Here is an 11,442-nt window from a genome sequence, read left to right as displayed (position 1 = left end):
ATATAAATATATGTATAGTTTTTTTATTGTTATAAAAAGTCATCAAGTATGTTTGGCATATCTTTTGTCATCATTTCTAATTGTTTCCAATGTGTATTCCATTGCCTTGCATATTTTAATTCGTCTATGATGTATTGATTGTACATAGCAGATACATAAGCCTGTTGTTTATGAAAGTAAGATAATTCGTTGAAAAGGCAAAATTTTATGAAAATTTCGCGTTGCTGTATCAGTGATAAACCACCCGTTCTTTCATCGAAAGAAGTACTAAAACAGTGATGATGATTTAGTTGTTCTTCTTCTTCTTGTTCTTCTTCTAATTGTTCCTCATCGTGTGCAAGAGAAGATATCACTTGACCCTTTTTATACTTTGCTATTTGTCTTGCCAATATTTGCTCATTGTGTACAAAATGATTATCCTTTTCTCTTCGTTCAAGTAAATCCTTATACATAATTAGATAAATAACTAGATATTAAAATAGATATTTATTTATTTATTTTACCTTGAATGATTCCAGCAAGTCCTTTTGCTGTTTTAAACTTTCTAATATACTATTACCTGTAGCAATGGCCTAACTCAAATCAAATAAATTATATGTAATAGAATATCAATGTTATTCTGCTTACCTGTCTATTAAGCATCATTCCTGCTTGATGCATTGATTTCACAACGTTATCATAACTATATTTTACTTTTAAACAATCTTGACAATCATTTATCCAGCATTGTTTTTCTAATGCATTTATAGAGCTTAACAAAGTCAATAAGTCTTTTATTCCTTTTTTTTTTTTTCTTTTTTTTTTCATAGCCTCTCTTTTGTTGCAGTGATATACTTACTTACTTTAAAGTAAGACTATAACGAATATAGTCTGCCCCTAATGCCTTTTTCAATTTAATCATATCATTCATAACAAGATACATATGATTATATTGTTGTAAAGTAACTGATACGCGTTTCTTCATTCGAATGATACGATCTTCTAAATCGATTGGTATTAAGCGCTCAAAATAAATAATATCATATGTCTTTCTAACAAATTCTTCATCTAACGAAGGTGAATTTCTACTTTTCCAATTTTGAAATTCCTATTATTTTAAAATATATTCATTATAAATATTATATGGATACGATCAGCGTATGTATGTATGTATTTACAGATGGGCAGCTTAAAAAAGCTAAAACAACATCGTCTTTTCCTAAGACTGGATGTCGAACAACGGCATTAATAAATCTTGATAACCCCTTTCTTCTTTGTTCTTCAAAAGCTAGGTTCCCTTTTTTTTAAAAAAAAAAAGAAAAAAAAAGAAAGAAAAAATATGGATAAATATACAATATATGCGCACTTAAATATATATGTCACTGCTATTACTTCCTCCTATCTTCTTGGGTGGTAAATGAGGTATTAAGCGAAACGGATACCTATACGATAAAATCTCGCTTAACCACCAAAAATCATTGTATCTTCTGTAGACCTTGGTTCTCATTTTCTCGCTTTCTACTTCATATCGAACATGTTTAAAAAATGAAAGTAAGCTTGTTGATTGATTATCAAATGAGACACGTGATACAGTGATATGATCCATGTCCTTGAGCAGCCACTGATTCATGATTTTTTGTTCTTCTATACGATCTTCATTAAAAGGATGAACAGTAGTTGTTATTGATGTCATATCGTCAACTGTGTCCTGTTCTTTAATAATTGGTATAGGAAGATCTACATTGCATCTATTTTAGTAGTTTTCTTTTATATACTTTAATTCCTTTTTTTTTTTTAGAATGTACCATTTCTATATTGATAAATAGTTTTTAAAGAGATATCTTTTTTGTTACAGTAAATGCATGTCAATAACTGATAATACACACACACACACACACACACATATATATATATATATATATACATATATACATATATCTAAATTTATCTACCCATATTCTTTTGTGCACATGCTATTAAGGCAATACAAACATTGAATACATTCTGAGTAATTTCAGTAGTAGTAGTAGAAAACACAATATCCTTTATCTTTATAGATAAATTAGTATACAGCAGTTTCAAGAATTGCATGTATAACACTACTACTTACCTGTTGTTGAATAAGATCTGATAACCCAGACAAGTCAAATATCATTTGTATATCGTCTTGGTTACACGCTTTTTTATAAAGTTTGCAATAGATATCAGGTACATCTATATCCACTTTTTAATAGGAAATATATAAGTGTACATGAGACTTTATTTCAATCTTTATAAAACATACATAATACTTTTTCTAAGGTTAATTCAGACCCATCTGTTGTATGATTATGATTGAAATTAAGATGAGTCGATGTCGACCAAGGATCATCAGTATAGATGGGTGTTGAAGAATGATAATATCCATGATTATTTAATATGTCTTTATTTGTAGTGCTAGTTTGCATATTAATATTAGTATTAATATTAAAAAAAGAAAAAGAAAAAAAGAAAAAAGAAAGAAAGAAAAAAAAAATACTATTTCTTTTTTTGCATAAATAAACTTTATAAGGAAATAGTCGCCTTTATCTAATTTTGCAGACATTTTATTCAACTTATACAACAAGGAAAGTCGTATTAAGCTCAGCTCCTTATGTTTTTATTCTTCATTTCTAATGTTAACAAATCTTATCTATTTATTATTATCTTAGAAGAAGCAATAGATTCAATAAAACAATTAATGATTAATATTTTTTTTTATTTTAAACCTGATGTAGTGTACGAAGCTATCTCCTTTTTATCACATTTAAATTAAAATGAACAAGTAAACGCGTTGCGTATTGCTACTAGACTAATAATTGAGCTTGACGTAGTATATAAAATATATATTACGATAGCATATAAATGAGGTATTTTTTTTTTATAAGCTTCTTATATTCTTTTTTTCTTCTTTCCTCGCCTTCCCCCCCCCTACTTTTTTTTAATAAGAATACTTGTTTTCCGGCTCGGGAAACTTTTGTTTTTTTTTTCGTGACAAAAAAAAAAAAAAAAAAGATTTTTTATAAAACACGATAACAACGCGAATTTTTTTTTTTTTTTTTTTTAATTCAGTATAGGAGTCATTTTTTCTTTTCTTTTATACACATACATACACACATCACACACACACATATATATATAATACTGTAAGTATAGCTAAATATAAAAGGTTATAATAATAATAATAATAATAATATGTATTTATTTAGTAAATATGCTTGAAGCCCGTCTCCAACAAGCCAAACTTCTTAAATCACTTCTTGAAGCTGTCAGAGAACTTGTGTCTGAATGTAACTTTGAATGTAACGATTCCGGCATTGCTCTTCAAGCTATGGATAACTCACATGTTGCTCTTGTCGCTATGATGTTAAGATCAGATGGTTTTGATCCTTATCGTTGTGATCGTAATTTGCCTTTGGGTATTAATCTTGCAAATTTGGGAAAGATCTTGAAATGTGCTCGTAATGATGATATTTTAACCCTTAAAGCTGATGATGATGGTGATGTTTTAAGCTTAGTCTTTGAAAGCAAAGGTAAGAGAAAATGAATAGACAAAGAAAAATTTAAAAAGAGAAAGATTAATTAAGTAATTTTTTTTTGGGTTATAGAGAGTGATAAAATTAGTGAATATGATCTCAAGTTAATGGACATTGATAGTGAACATTTGGGTATTCCTGAAACTTCTTATGAAGCTGTTGTTACAATGTCATCTGCACGATTCCAAGAAATCTGTCGTGATTTAGCTTCTCTTAGTGAATCAGGTATGTTATGGAGTTTTTTTTCTTTAAAAAATAAATAAATATATACAAGACGAGTAATTTATATTATTGTATAGTTACTATTGAATGCACAAAGGAAGGTATCAAGTTTTCTAGTGATGGTGAAATTGGTAAAGGTTCTGTTACCTTAAAGGCTAATAGTGCCGTTGATAATGAAGATGATGCTACTGTTATTGAACTTCAACAAAGTGTCTCAATGACTTTCTCTATTAAATACCTCGTCAACTTTACAAAAGCTACAGCTCTTTCACCCCGCGTCACTTTGAATTTATCAGCAGATGTTCCTCTTTTGGTTGATTATAAGCTTGAAAACTTGGGCTATGTAAGATATTATTTGGCTCCCAAGATTGGTGAAGAATAAATAAAATAGTAATATAAAAAGTACAAGCATATTTTTTTCTTTTTCTTTTTTTTTTTTTAAAGAAGATAAGTCGAGTGAGTAGGTGTAGTGAGAGTGTTGAAAGTTTTTTTTATTAAGGAGTGTTAGTATTTGGGTTTGGGGTTTGTTTTATTTGGTATATAAATAACGTGATAAATTAATTTAATATACGTGATAAATAAGTATAAAATGCTATAAGATGTATAAATAAATAAGAATATGTATAATGTGATTTTGATATACAAATATTAGATACAGAAAAAAAAAAAAAAAAAAAAATTATGCTGTAGTTGAGGCTACATAGGAAGGTAATTTAGTTGAATCATAGAGAGGTAAAGCATCTTCATACTCTATTGATCTTAGGAATCTTGGTATTGAGGATCCTTCAGGACTTTCTTCAGTCAAAGCAGTAGCAGTAGCAGCAGCAGTAGCAGTAGCAGTAGCAGCAGTATTGTCATCATTATGATAATATAATTTTAAATCTTGTGAAGCTCTAATACCATAACCTAATGTTCCTATCTTTAAAGGTATTTCCATCAAGACAGTAGGTTGTTGTTGTAATAAATGAAATGGTTCTAATAAAAGAGAAGTAGTCGTATTATTACTACAATAATAACGATGATATCTACTACTCTTAATCTTAATTCTAAGCGTATAAGCAACATGAACAATTTTAGAATAATTGATAGAGGGAATTAAATCAGGCGGTAAAGTCAAAGTCATTTTATATTCTGCACCGTTACCATGTTGAGTTTTGACAAGTGAATAAGCATCAGCTGTTGTTGATGATGACGATGACGGTTTAAATAATTTAGAGGCACATACTCGTGTAATGGAAGCTGCTTGATATGAAACAAGACTGACAGTCTCACATAGTTCTAGCAGGATTGATTTTATTCTAGTAGCTGGTTCTTCTTCTTTTGTTTTCAGGTGACGACGTGATGTGATAATCGTGACTGGCACACTATCACTAGGTACATAATCCAACGAATGAAGTCTGACAGATGCAAAGAGGCCATGATCATAACCTTCTTCTATAATAGGTTGTTTTAATAAGCTTGTTTCAATAAAGGGTCTATAACGAATGGTTTGTTGTGTCATGACAGTAGGTAATGTAAAAGTAGTACGTACTAATTTAGCTGATAAATGAAATTTACATTGATAGAGAATATGTTCCATAGAAGGTGGAAATTGAATCATTGGCATTTGAATAGTAAATGGGAATTGATAATGACTTTCTGTTAATAAACAATCATCTCGAGTACGACGCCAAAGAGTCTGTTGCATACCAAAGAATGGATTTTTAGTTAAAGGAACTAAAAATTTATGGCCATCATGAATTGTAGATGCATATTCTGCACCTCTAAATGTAAGGATAAGTTTATCTGCTGCTAAAGGAGACTCCTTCATTCTAAGATGAACGATACCTAAAGTAGTGATAACTTTAAGGATCCAAAAAGAAGAAGAATTAGACTATTTTAGTATTTACCTTGAAAAACAGATCCAGGTCCATACATAGGTTCATCTTGTACTGTAAATCCAAATTCGGGAAGTAACTCAATAGATAAAGTTACAATAGGATCAATAAATGGTTTTTCTTTATTCATAATTTAATTTTAATTTTTTGTTAAAAAAAAAAAAATGAGAGAGAGCGTATTATTATCTATTTTATATACCTTTTCCCCTTTTTTTCAAAAACGTGTCCGAATTCACCCAATCAACTGAGTCATGTCATTTTTTATTATTACTTTACATGTGAGGTTTATGCAGCCACAGTGTAACAATAATAATAATAATACTAATAAACTTGGTTCAATTTAAATATAGAAATAACTAATCCAAGTTTTATTTTTATACATTCACTATTTAAATATACATATTTGATAATATCAATTAGTTAAAAAGTAATAAAATATCCTTTTTCTACAAGCCAATACTAGACTAAACATAAGATTATTTGTATATTTTTTATTTGTCAAATAAACAAACAAATCTGGATTCTATGATTTTTTTTTTTTTTTTTTTTTTTTTTTGTGTATATATAAATCATGAATTGATTTTCTTGACTTTCTACTATAACAAAGTTCGAAGAATATCAGATGACCTTCTCTATTTCTTTCAAAGATTCGAGTAATACATGTAATTTCATGATAGTTTTTTTTAAAAAAAAAAAAAAAAAAAAAAAAAAAAAAAAAAAAAAAAAAGAATATATCATTGTTTTGGTAATCATATGAAATGGAACAATATGGAAAACATGATAGTAAAATGAGACGAGTAAAATAGCAATGATAATTTTTTTTTATTTCTTCTATTAAATAAAATAAATAAATGTAAAGTCTTTTTTTTCCTTTTCTTTTTCTTCGTTATTTTTCATCTAATAATTCAAGATGACCCTTTATAGCACCACCAACACTGACACGATCAATTAAGAACGTATCGTGTCCAAACATAGTATCCAGTTCATAATAAGTAACTTGATGGTTGCCTGCTGCACGAAGACATTCTGCAATCTCTTTTTGCTGCCAAACAGGAAATAAAATATCCGATTGTACGCCTAATACTAATGTAGGCATATTTATCCCTTTCATGCCTTTCACTAAATCTTTTGTAGCTGGATCAGAAGATAGTGTAGTTAATCTCTTCTTCTTCTTCTGTTCCTTAGTTTCTTCTATTTCATTTCTACCCTCTAAGGCTGACTGTGTACCAAACACAGATCTACAAGCCTCTGCCATTACTTGAGACCTATCTTCATTTCCTATTTGATCCAGCTTTTTTAAAACTTCTTCTACTTTAGGTAAATTCTGTTCTCGTTGTCTTTGAAGTTTATCAATAACAGAAGAGGACATATCAAACATATCCATGGCTTTAGAAATATAGAGGAGAGAATTAGGATCATATTGAAGACAAAATCTTTCACCTTGATGGTCCAAATAAGTTTCTATTAAGAAATCTGGGCAAAGAGCAGGTGACTGATTTTCATTAGCCCTTTTACGTCCAAATCGAAACTCCCATTCTGGACCTGATCGATAACTAATTGTAGCAATTTCACGGGCAAGCTTTTTTTTTTTTATTGAACGAGTTAAAATTAATTTTTTTGTCATATAGCTTATTACTTTACCTTCATACCAACATGAGGTGGAATTCCTTTATAATAAAATCCTTTATTCCAATTTGGGTCAGCCATTAGTACTTGACGTTGTGTATGACGAAGAGCGATTGAATAAGGATGAGATCTAGCACAGGCTGAAATTGATATAAGTCTTTTCACTCTATTAGGAAACAACTTAGCAGCAGCAATCGACTTTTTATAATTATATTTTTATTTAATTTTTTTTTTTTTTATGTTTATTAGTATCAGTTCGTTCCTTATTTTTTTTTTTTTTTTTTTTTTGTTCTTTTTTTCAATATATATTTACCTGCATACCGCCCATACTACTACCAACGCTTGCATGTAATTTATCAATACCAAGATAATCCAATAGTTTAAATTGTGCACGTATCATATCGAAAATAGTAATAATAGGGAATCGAGTAGAGTAATGCTCACCATCAGCAGGATCAATCGAACTTGGACCTGTAGATCCATAACAACCACCAATAACATTAGTACAAATTACAAAGAACTTGTTAGTATCAATGTGAGCACCAGGACCAATAAAGTCCTCCCACCATCCAGGTTTTGTATTTTTGGCATGCGATTTTGCATGAGAAGAAGCAGAGAGACCTGTATGAATGAGAATTGCATTATCTTTTTTCTCATTCAATGTACCCCATGTCTCATAAGCAATGTCAAAATTTGGCAAAATGCCACCATGATCGAGTAAAAAGGGGTAAGGATATTTAAACTTTTCATAACCCGTCACAATATTATCATAACTAGGTTCAGGGCCATTATCAATGAGCTCAATTGTACGTGAAGCAAGTTTGTCGATACAAGGGAAAGATAAAGGTGGGTTAGAGGAAGTGGTTGCTGTATTATCAAAATTACAGGTTGTATTTTTTAAATCATTTTGCTGATGAATGCCTAAATGAACAGTAATAAAAAGAAAATAAAAGTATGTATTTTGCTAACTTTGTTTCACTTTATTTTAATGAATTATATTCATATTTTTTTATTTATTTATTTTTTTACCTCTTTGAGTTATATTTAAAATTGGATAAAGTATTGTTCGTCGAGTTATATGAGCACATGATGTTCTTATTAATAATAGACTCGATCTCATATTTAAAAAAAAAAATAATAAAACAAAAAAAAAAGAAAAAAATAAAATAAAATAAAATAATAAATACATCTGTTGGCAATACAAAACTAAGGAAAATGGCGTCATTTGAAATTTATTTTTATTATTGGATAAAATCCTGTTTATGCAAAAAGGATCATACGTCCTTTGAATTAATTGTTTATCTAAGAATATACGAATTGTTATTGATGGTTTAAAATATGGAGTATGGGCTCCCAAATTAACAGATTCAAGATTAAGACAAAGGCTCGAAATAGTCAAGAAGGTTACAAGTTCTGCTGGGAATATGAAGTTTTGGTAATCCATTTTCTGCTGAAGGGCGATGAATTTACTTGAACATAATCCTACTTGCCTTCTTTTGTTGGAAATGTCAATAGTTTGGATGTGAACCCGTGTTCATGATGCGCGTCTTCTAAAAATATTGCACCCATACATAAGGCTCTATCACGTTTATTGTAATGAATCCATAGTTATCTTCTACGATCTATCAGTGTCATCCTAGTCCAACAATAATATACTATATAGAAAAAAAAAAAAAAAAAAAAAAAAAAAAAGTAGATATCGTCATCTTTATCTGTCTGATAATCGTAGACTACTTTTATTAAAGATTAACATTATAAGTGCATTATTGTTCATTAATCATCGTGCAATGACAAATAGTTGTAAATAATATAAAAAGCTGTTATAGCTGTTGTTAGTTAGGATGGAATTTATTTTATTTTGTTTTTTTTTTCTAGTTTATATAATATGTTGGTTTAAATTTATAACAATGTTGGAATTATATACATTATTGACATTAATGCTTGTAGACGAATGTATGTGCATTATTACTGGTGCAATTGGCATTGTTGATGCAAACTCAAACTCATTAAATCATACCTTCATGTTGCTATGTTCATTAAAAGAATTGAGCTGAGCATGACCGCGTCAAAGCCTTCTAGTTGTAGGGGAAATAAGCAAAAAGCAAATAATGATAATAAAGTCTAACAATGTTCAATTGCTAATTTGTATGGTCATTATTTAAAGCGTTTTTTAATATTTATTACAACGACACAATACTTACTTGATTATTTTTAAAGTAGATTACTATTTATTTATACAGATGTATATATTTTTTTTGGAATTCAATTAAAATTATAATTGAAATGTGTTGACATTAAAATTAATCTTCGAATCTGCTCATTATACATTTAGCTCAATATTATCATTATTATTTTGCTAATTATAAGAGGTTAGATAGTTAAACAAATATAAATAGTTTTTTGTATACTTTATACCATTAAATCTAATACAAGGAAATAAGGCATATTCGTATTATTCAAAAAAAAAAAAATGTATGCTTCTTTATTTTTACTTTTTTTTTTCACTTTAATCTTTTTATTTTATTTTCTTGTATTAAAATCCCATAACAGACTGCTTGCCTTTAAAAAAGTATCTTCATTTAAAATACTGCTAGAAAAATATTTAAATTTGAATAAAGCACGTTAAAACACATAAAAAATATATATTTTACAGTTAAAATTGCCAAAATATGAAATTTTTCAGTAAACTTTTCGTTTTTTTTTTCGTATGTGTGTGTATATATTTATAAATGTATATTTGTATAATGATCATACTAGTAAGAATATATGATTTATTTGGAACTTATATATTAAAAAAAAAAAATAAAATAAAATAAAGAATTACCAAAAATAGTAAAAAACTTTTACGGTTTCTAAAATAGTAAGAAAAAATCCCAAGAAAAGAGATTTTTTACTTCCGACGGTCACGTGACACTGCAAAAAGTTGCTCGTGGAAAATCCCTAATATTATATCGGTTTTGAACAAAATCTATATAATAACCGGGAGTTCCATTTATGAACAAAAGCGGGAAATCCCGATTATAATCTCGGTTATAATATAGATTTTGAACAAAACCGATACCTATTTTGCATATAATAGGGATTTCATACGACAACATGATTTGACGCTTTCTTTCAAAAACATGAAGCATTTCTATAGCAGATATACATTCCATTGGGCTTTATTAATAGAATTATAGGAGCTTTATTGCCTTTTAATCCATTGTTTGATACGTTTACTTATTTATCATTTTGAATTATACATTTTTCCTTATTTGTTTACATTTACTAGGCCTTTATATTGCCTTTTTCATTGGACATTGGACATTATTATAAAAATATTGTTTATAAAAAAAATGTGGCTTTTATTTATTTATATATATTTTGGATTGTATAATAAAATATGACATATAATAAAAGAAAATAATAGAATACAATACTGAATGCACTATACGTATTGAATACAATACATTCAGTATCATATATAAGTATATACAACCTACCTTGATATTCTTCTTCTTTAGTTTTCAGACACGCTCGATTACTTGTAGTTTAAAATTCTTTTTCAAGGATATATTGCAGGGGGCCATCATAGTATTTTATAGTTCCCAAAGCAATTGATTAGGAATAGCACTTGAACAGAGACAGTAATCTATAGAATATAACAGACAAATAATTAATAAAAGAGTTAAAAAGTGTAAAGGAAGAAAGTTTATACCTTTTTCATTCAAATATAAAAAGGAACTAGTGATAGATGCTAGTCAACTCTTTGATTCTACTTGAGAAAAAAAAATTTTGTTGATATCAATACAATATATTGTAACGAAAGTTATAGTAGATTAAAGTAGTACCTTAACAAGCAAATATTAGCTGAATAATATCCAAGAGCAACGAAAGAAATAATAAAAAGGAATACATCTTCTACTTTGAGTTTTCTAAATATGTATGTAAATAAATAAAAAGATTACCAGATAAAAGAACATCTTTAACTTTACCATATTCAAAGATATAACAACACCAAGGAAAGCATTGAATATTGCTACCTTTTAAAGAAAGTAGTAATCTATAAACTACAAGAAAAACATTAGTGATGAATATTAATAATAATAGTACTTACCTTAAAAAATAAATAAAAAATAAATAAACAAAAAAGAAAAACGCGTAATAAAATGTGAAAAAAAAAATTTAAATACTTTACTAGTAAA

General features: G+C 28.2%; 5 protein-coding genes across 5 annotated transcripts; 2 read left to right on the top strand and 3 right to left on the bottom strand.

The window, feature by feature from the left end:
- Positions 1 to 29: 29 nt before the first annotated feature.
- Positions 30 to 2,134, bottom strand: BX663DRAFT_485128 (uncharacterized protein; the record flags this gene model as incomplete). Its single annotated transcript, XM_051524590.1, has 8 exons — positions 30 to 443; positions 504 to 572; positions 628 to 751; positions 843 to 1,087; positions 1,158 to 1,276; positions 1,372 to 1,716; positions 1,932 to 2,028; positions 2,090 to 2,134. The coding sequence occupies 8 exons, from the start codon at positions 2,132 to 2,134 to the stop codon at positions 30 to 32; spliced, it is 1,458 nt and encodes a 485-aa protein (XP_051384287.1).
- Positions 2,135 to 3,042: 908 nt separating this feature from the next.
- On the top strand, positions 3,043 to 4,185 carry BX663DRAFT_338210 (proliferating cell nuclear antigen). The gene is made up of 4 exons (XM_051522139.1): positions 3,043 to 3,143; positions 3,207 to 3,530; positions 3,606 to 3,758; positions 3,833 to 4,185. The coding sequence occupies exons 2-4, from the start codon at positions 3,212 to 3,214 to the stop codon at positions 4,135 to 4,137; spliced, it is 777 nt and encodes a 258-aa protein (XP_051384286.1). The 5' UTR covers positions 3,043 to 3,143; positions 3,207 to 3,211; the 3' UTR covers positions 4,138 to 4,185.
- Positions 4,186 to 4,434: 249 nt separating this feature from the next.
- BX663DRAFT_485126 (uncharacterized protein) lies at positions 4,435 to 5,762 on the bottom strand (the record flags this gene model as incomplete). Its single annotated transcript, XM_051524589.1, has 2 exons — positions 4,435 to 5,582; positions 5,645 to 5,762. The coding sequence occupies 2 exons, from the start codon at positions 5,760 to 5,762 to the stop codon at positions 4,435 to 4,437; spliced, it is 1,266 nt and encodes a 421-aa protein (XP_051384285.1).
- A 630-nt stretch (positions 5,763 to 6,392) lies between these two features.
- BX663DRAFT_504610 (homoserine O-acetyltransferase) lies at positions 6,393 to 8,392 on the bottom strand. Its single transcript, XM_051526946.1, has 4 exons — positions 8,288 to 8,392; positions 7,572 to 8,179; positions 7,274 to 7,456; positions 6,393 to 7,211 (listed from the first exon to the last, which is right to left on the bottom strand). Exons 1-4 carry the CDS (start codon positions 8,376 to 8,378, stop codon positions 6,519 to 6,521), a joined length of 1,575 nt encoding a protein of 524 aa, XP_051384284.1. The 5' UTR covers positions 8,379 to 8,392; the 3' UTR covers positions 6,393 to 6,518.
- A 539-nt stretch (positions 8,393 to 8,931) lies between these two features.
- Positions 8,932 to 9,701, top strand: BX663DRAFT_504609 (uncharacterized protein; the record flags this gene model as incomplete). The annotated part of the gene is made up of 3 exons (XM_051526945.1): positions 8,932 to 9,396; positions 9,460 to 9,614; positions 9,674 to 9,701. A coding segment is annotated over exon 1 (208 nt), but the record flags the coding sequence as incomplete, so codon positions are not given.
- Positions 9,702 to 11,442: the final 1,741 nt, after the last annotated feature.

This window comes from Cokeromyces recurvatus, assembly GCF_025118155.1.
Source record: "Cokeromyces recurvatus strain NRRL 2243 chromosome Unknown BX663scaffold_8, whole genome shotgun sequence".
Taxonomy (NCBI): Eukaryota; Fungi; Mucoromycota; class Mucoromycetes; order Mucorales; family Mucoraceae; genus Cokeromyces; species Cokeromyces recurvatus.
Note: the sequence above shows the minus strand (reverse complement) of the source record. Positions and strands in the feature narration are given on the sequence as shown.

Coding starts and splice junctions, on each gene's coding strand:
- BX663DRAFT_338210 (XM_051522139.1), top strand. CDS start 3,212: ATGCTTGAAGCCCGTCTCCAACAAGCCAAACTTCTTAAATCACTTCTT. Junction 3,531..3,605: donor CTTAGTCTTTGAAAGCAAAG/GTAAGAGAAAAT, acceptor TTTGGGTTATAG/AGAGTGATAAAATTAGTGAA. Junction 3,759..3,832: donor AGCTTCTCTTAGTGAATCAG/GTATGTTATGGA, acceptor ATTATTGTATAG/TTACTATTGAATGCACAAAG.
- BX663DRAFT_504610 (XM_051526946.1), bottom strand. CDS start 8,378: ATGAGATCGAGTCTATTATTAATAAGAACATCATGTGCTCATATAACT. Junction 8,180..8,287: donor TTTAAATATAACTCAAAGAG/GTAAAAAAATAA, acceptor CTGTTCATTTAG/GCATTCATCAGCAAAATGAT. Junction 7,212..7,273: donor CACCTCATGTTGGTATGAAG/GTAAAGTAATAA, acceptor AAAAAAAAAAAG/CTTGCCCGTGAAATTGCTAC.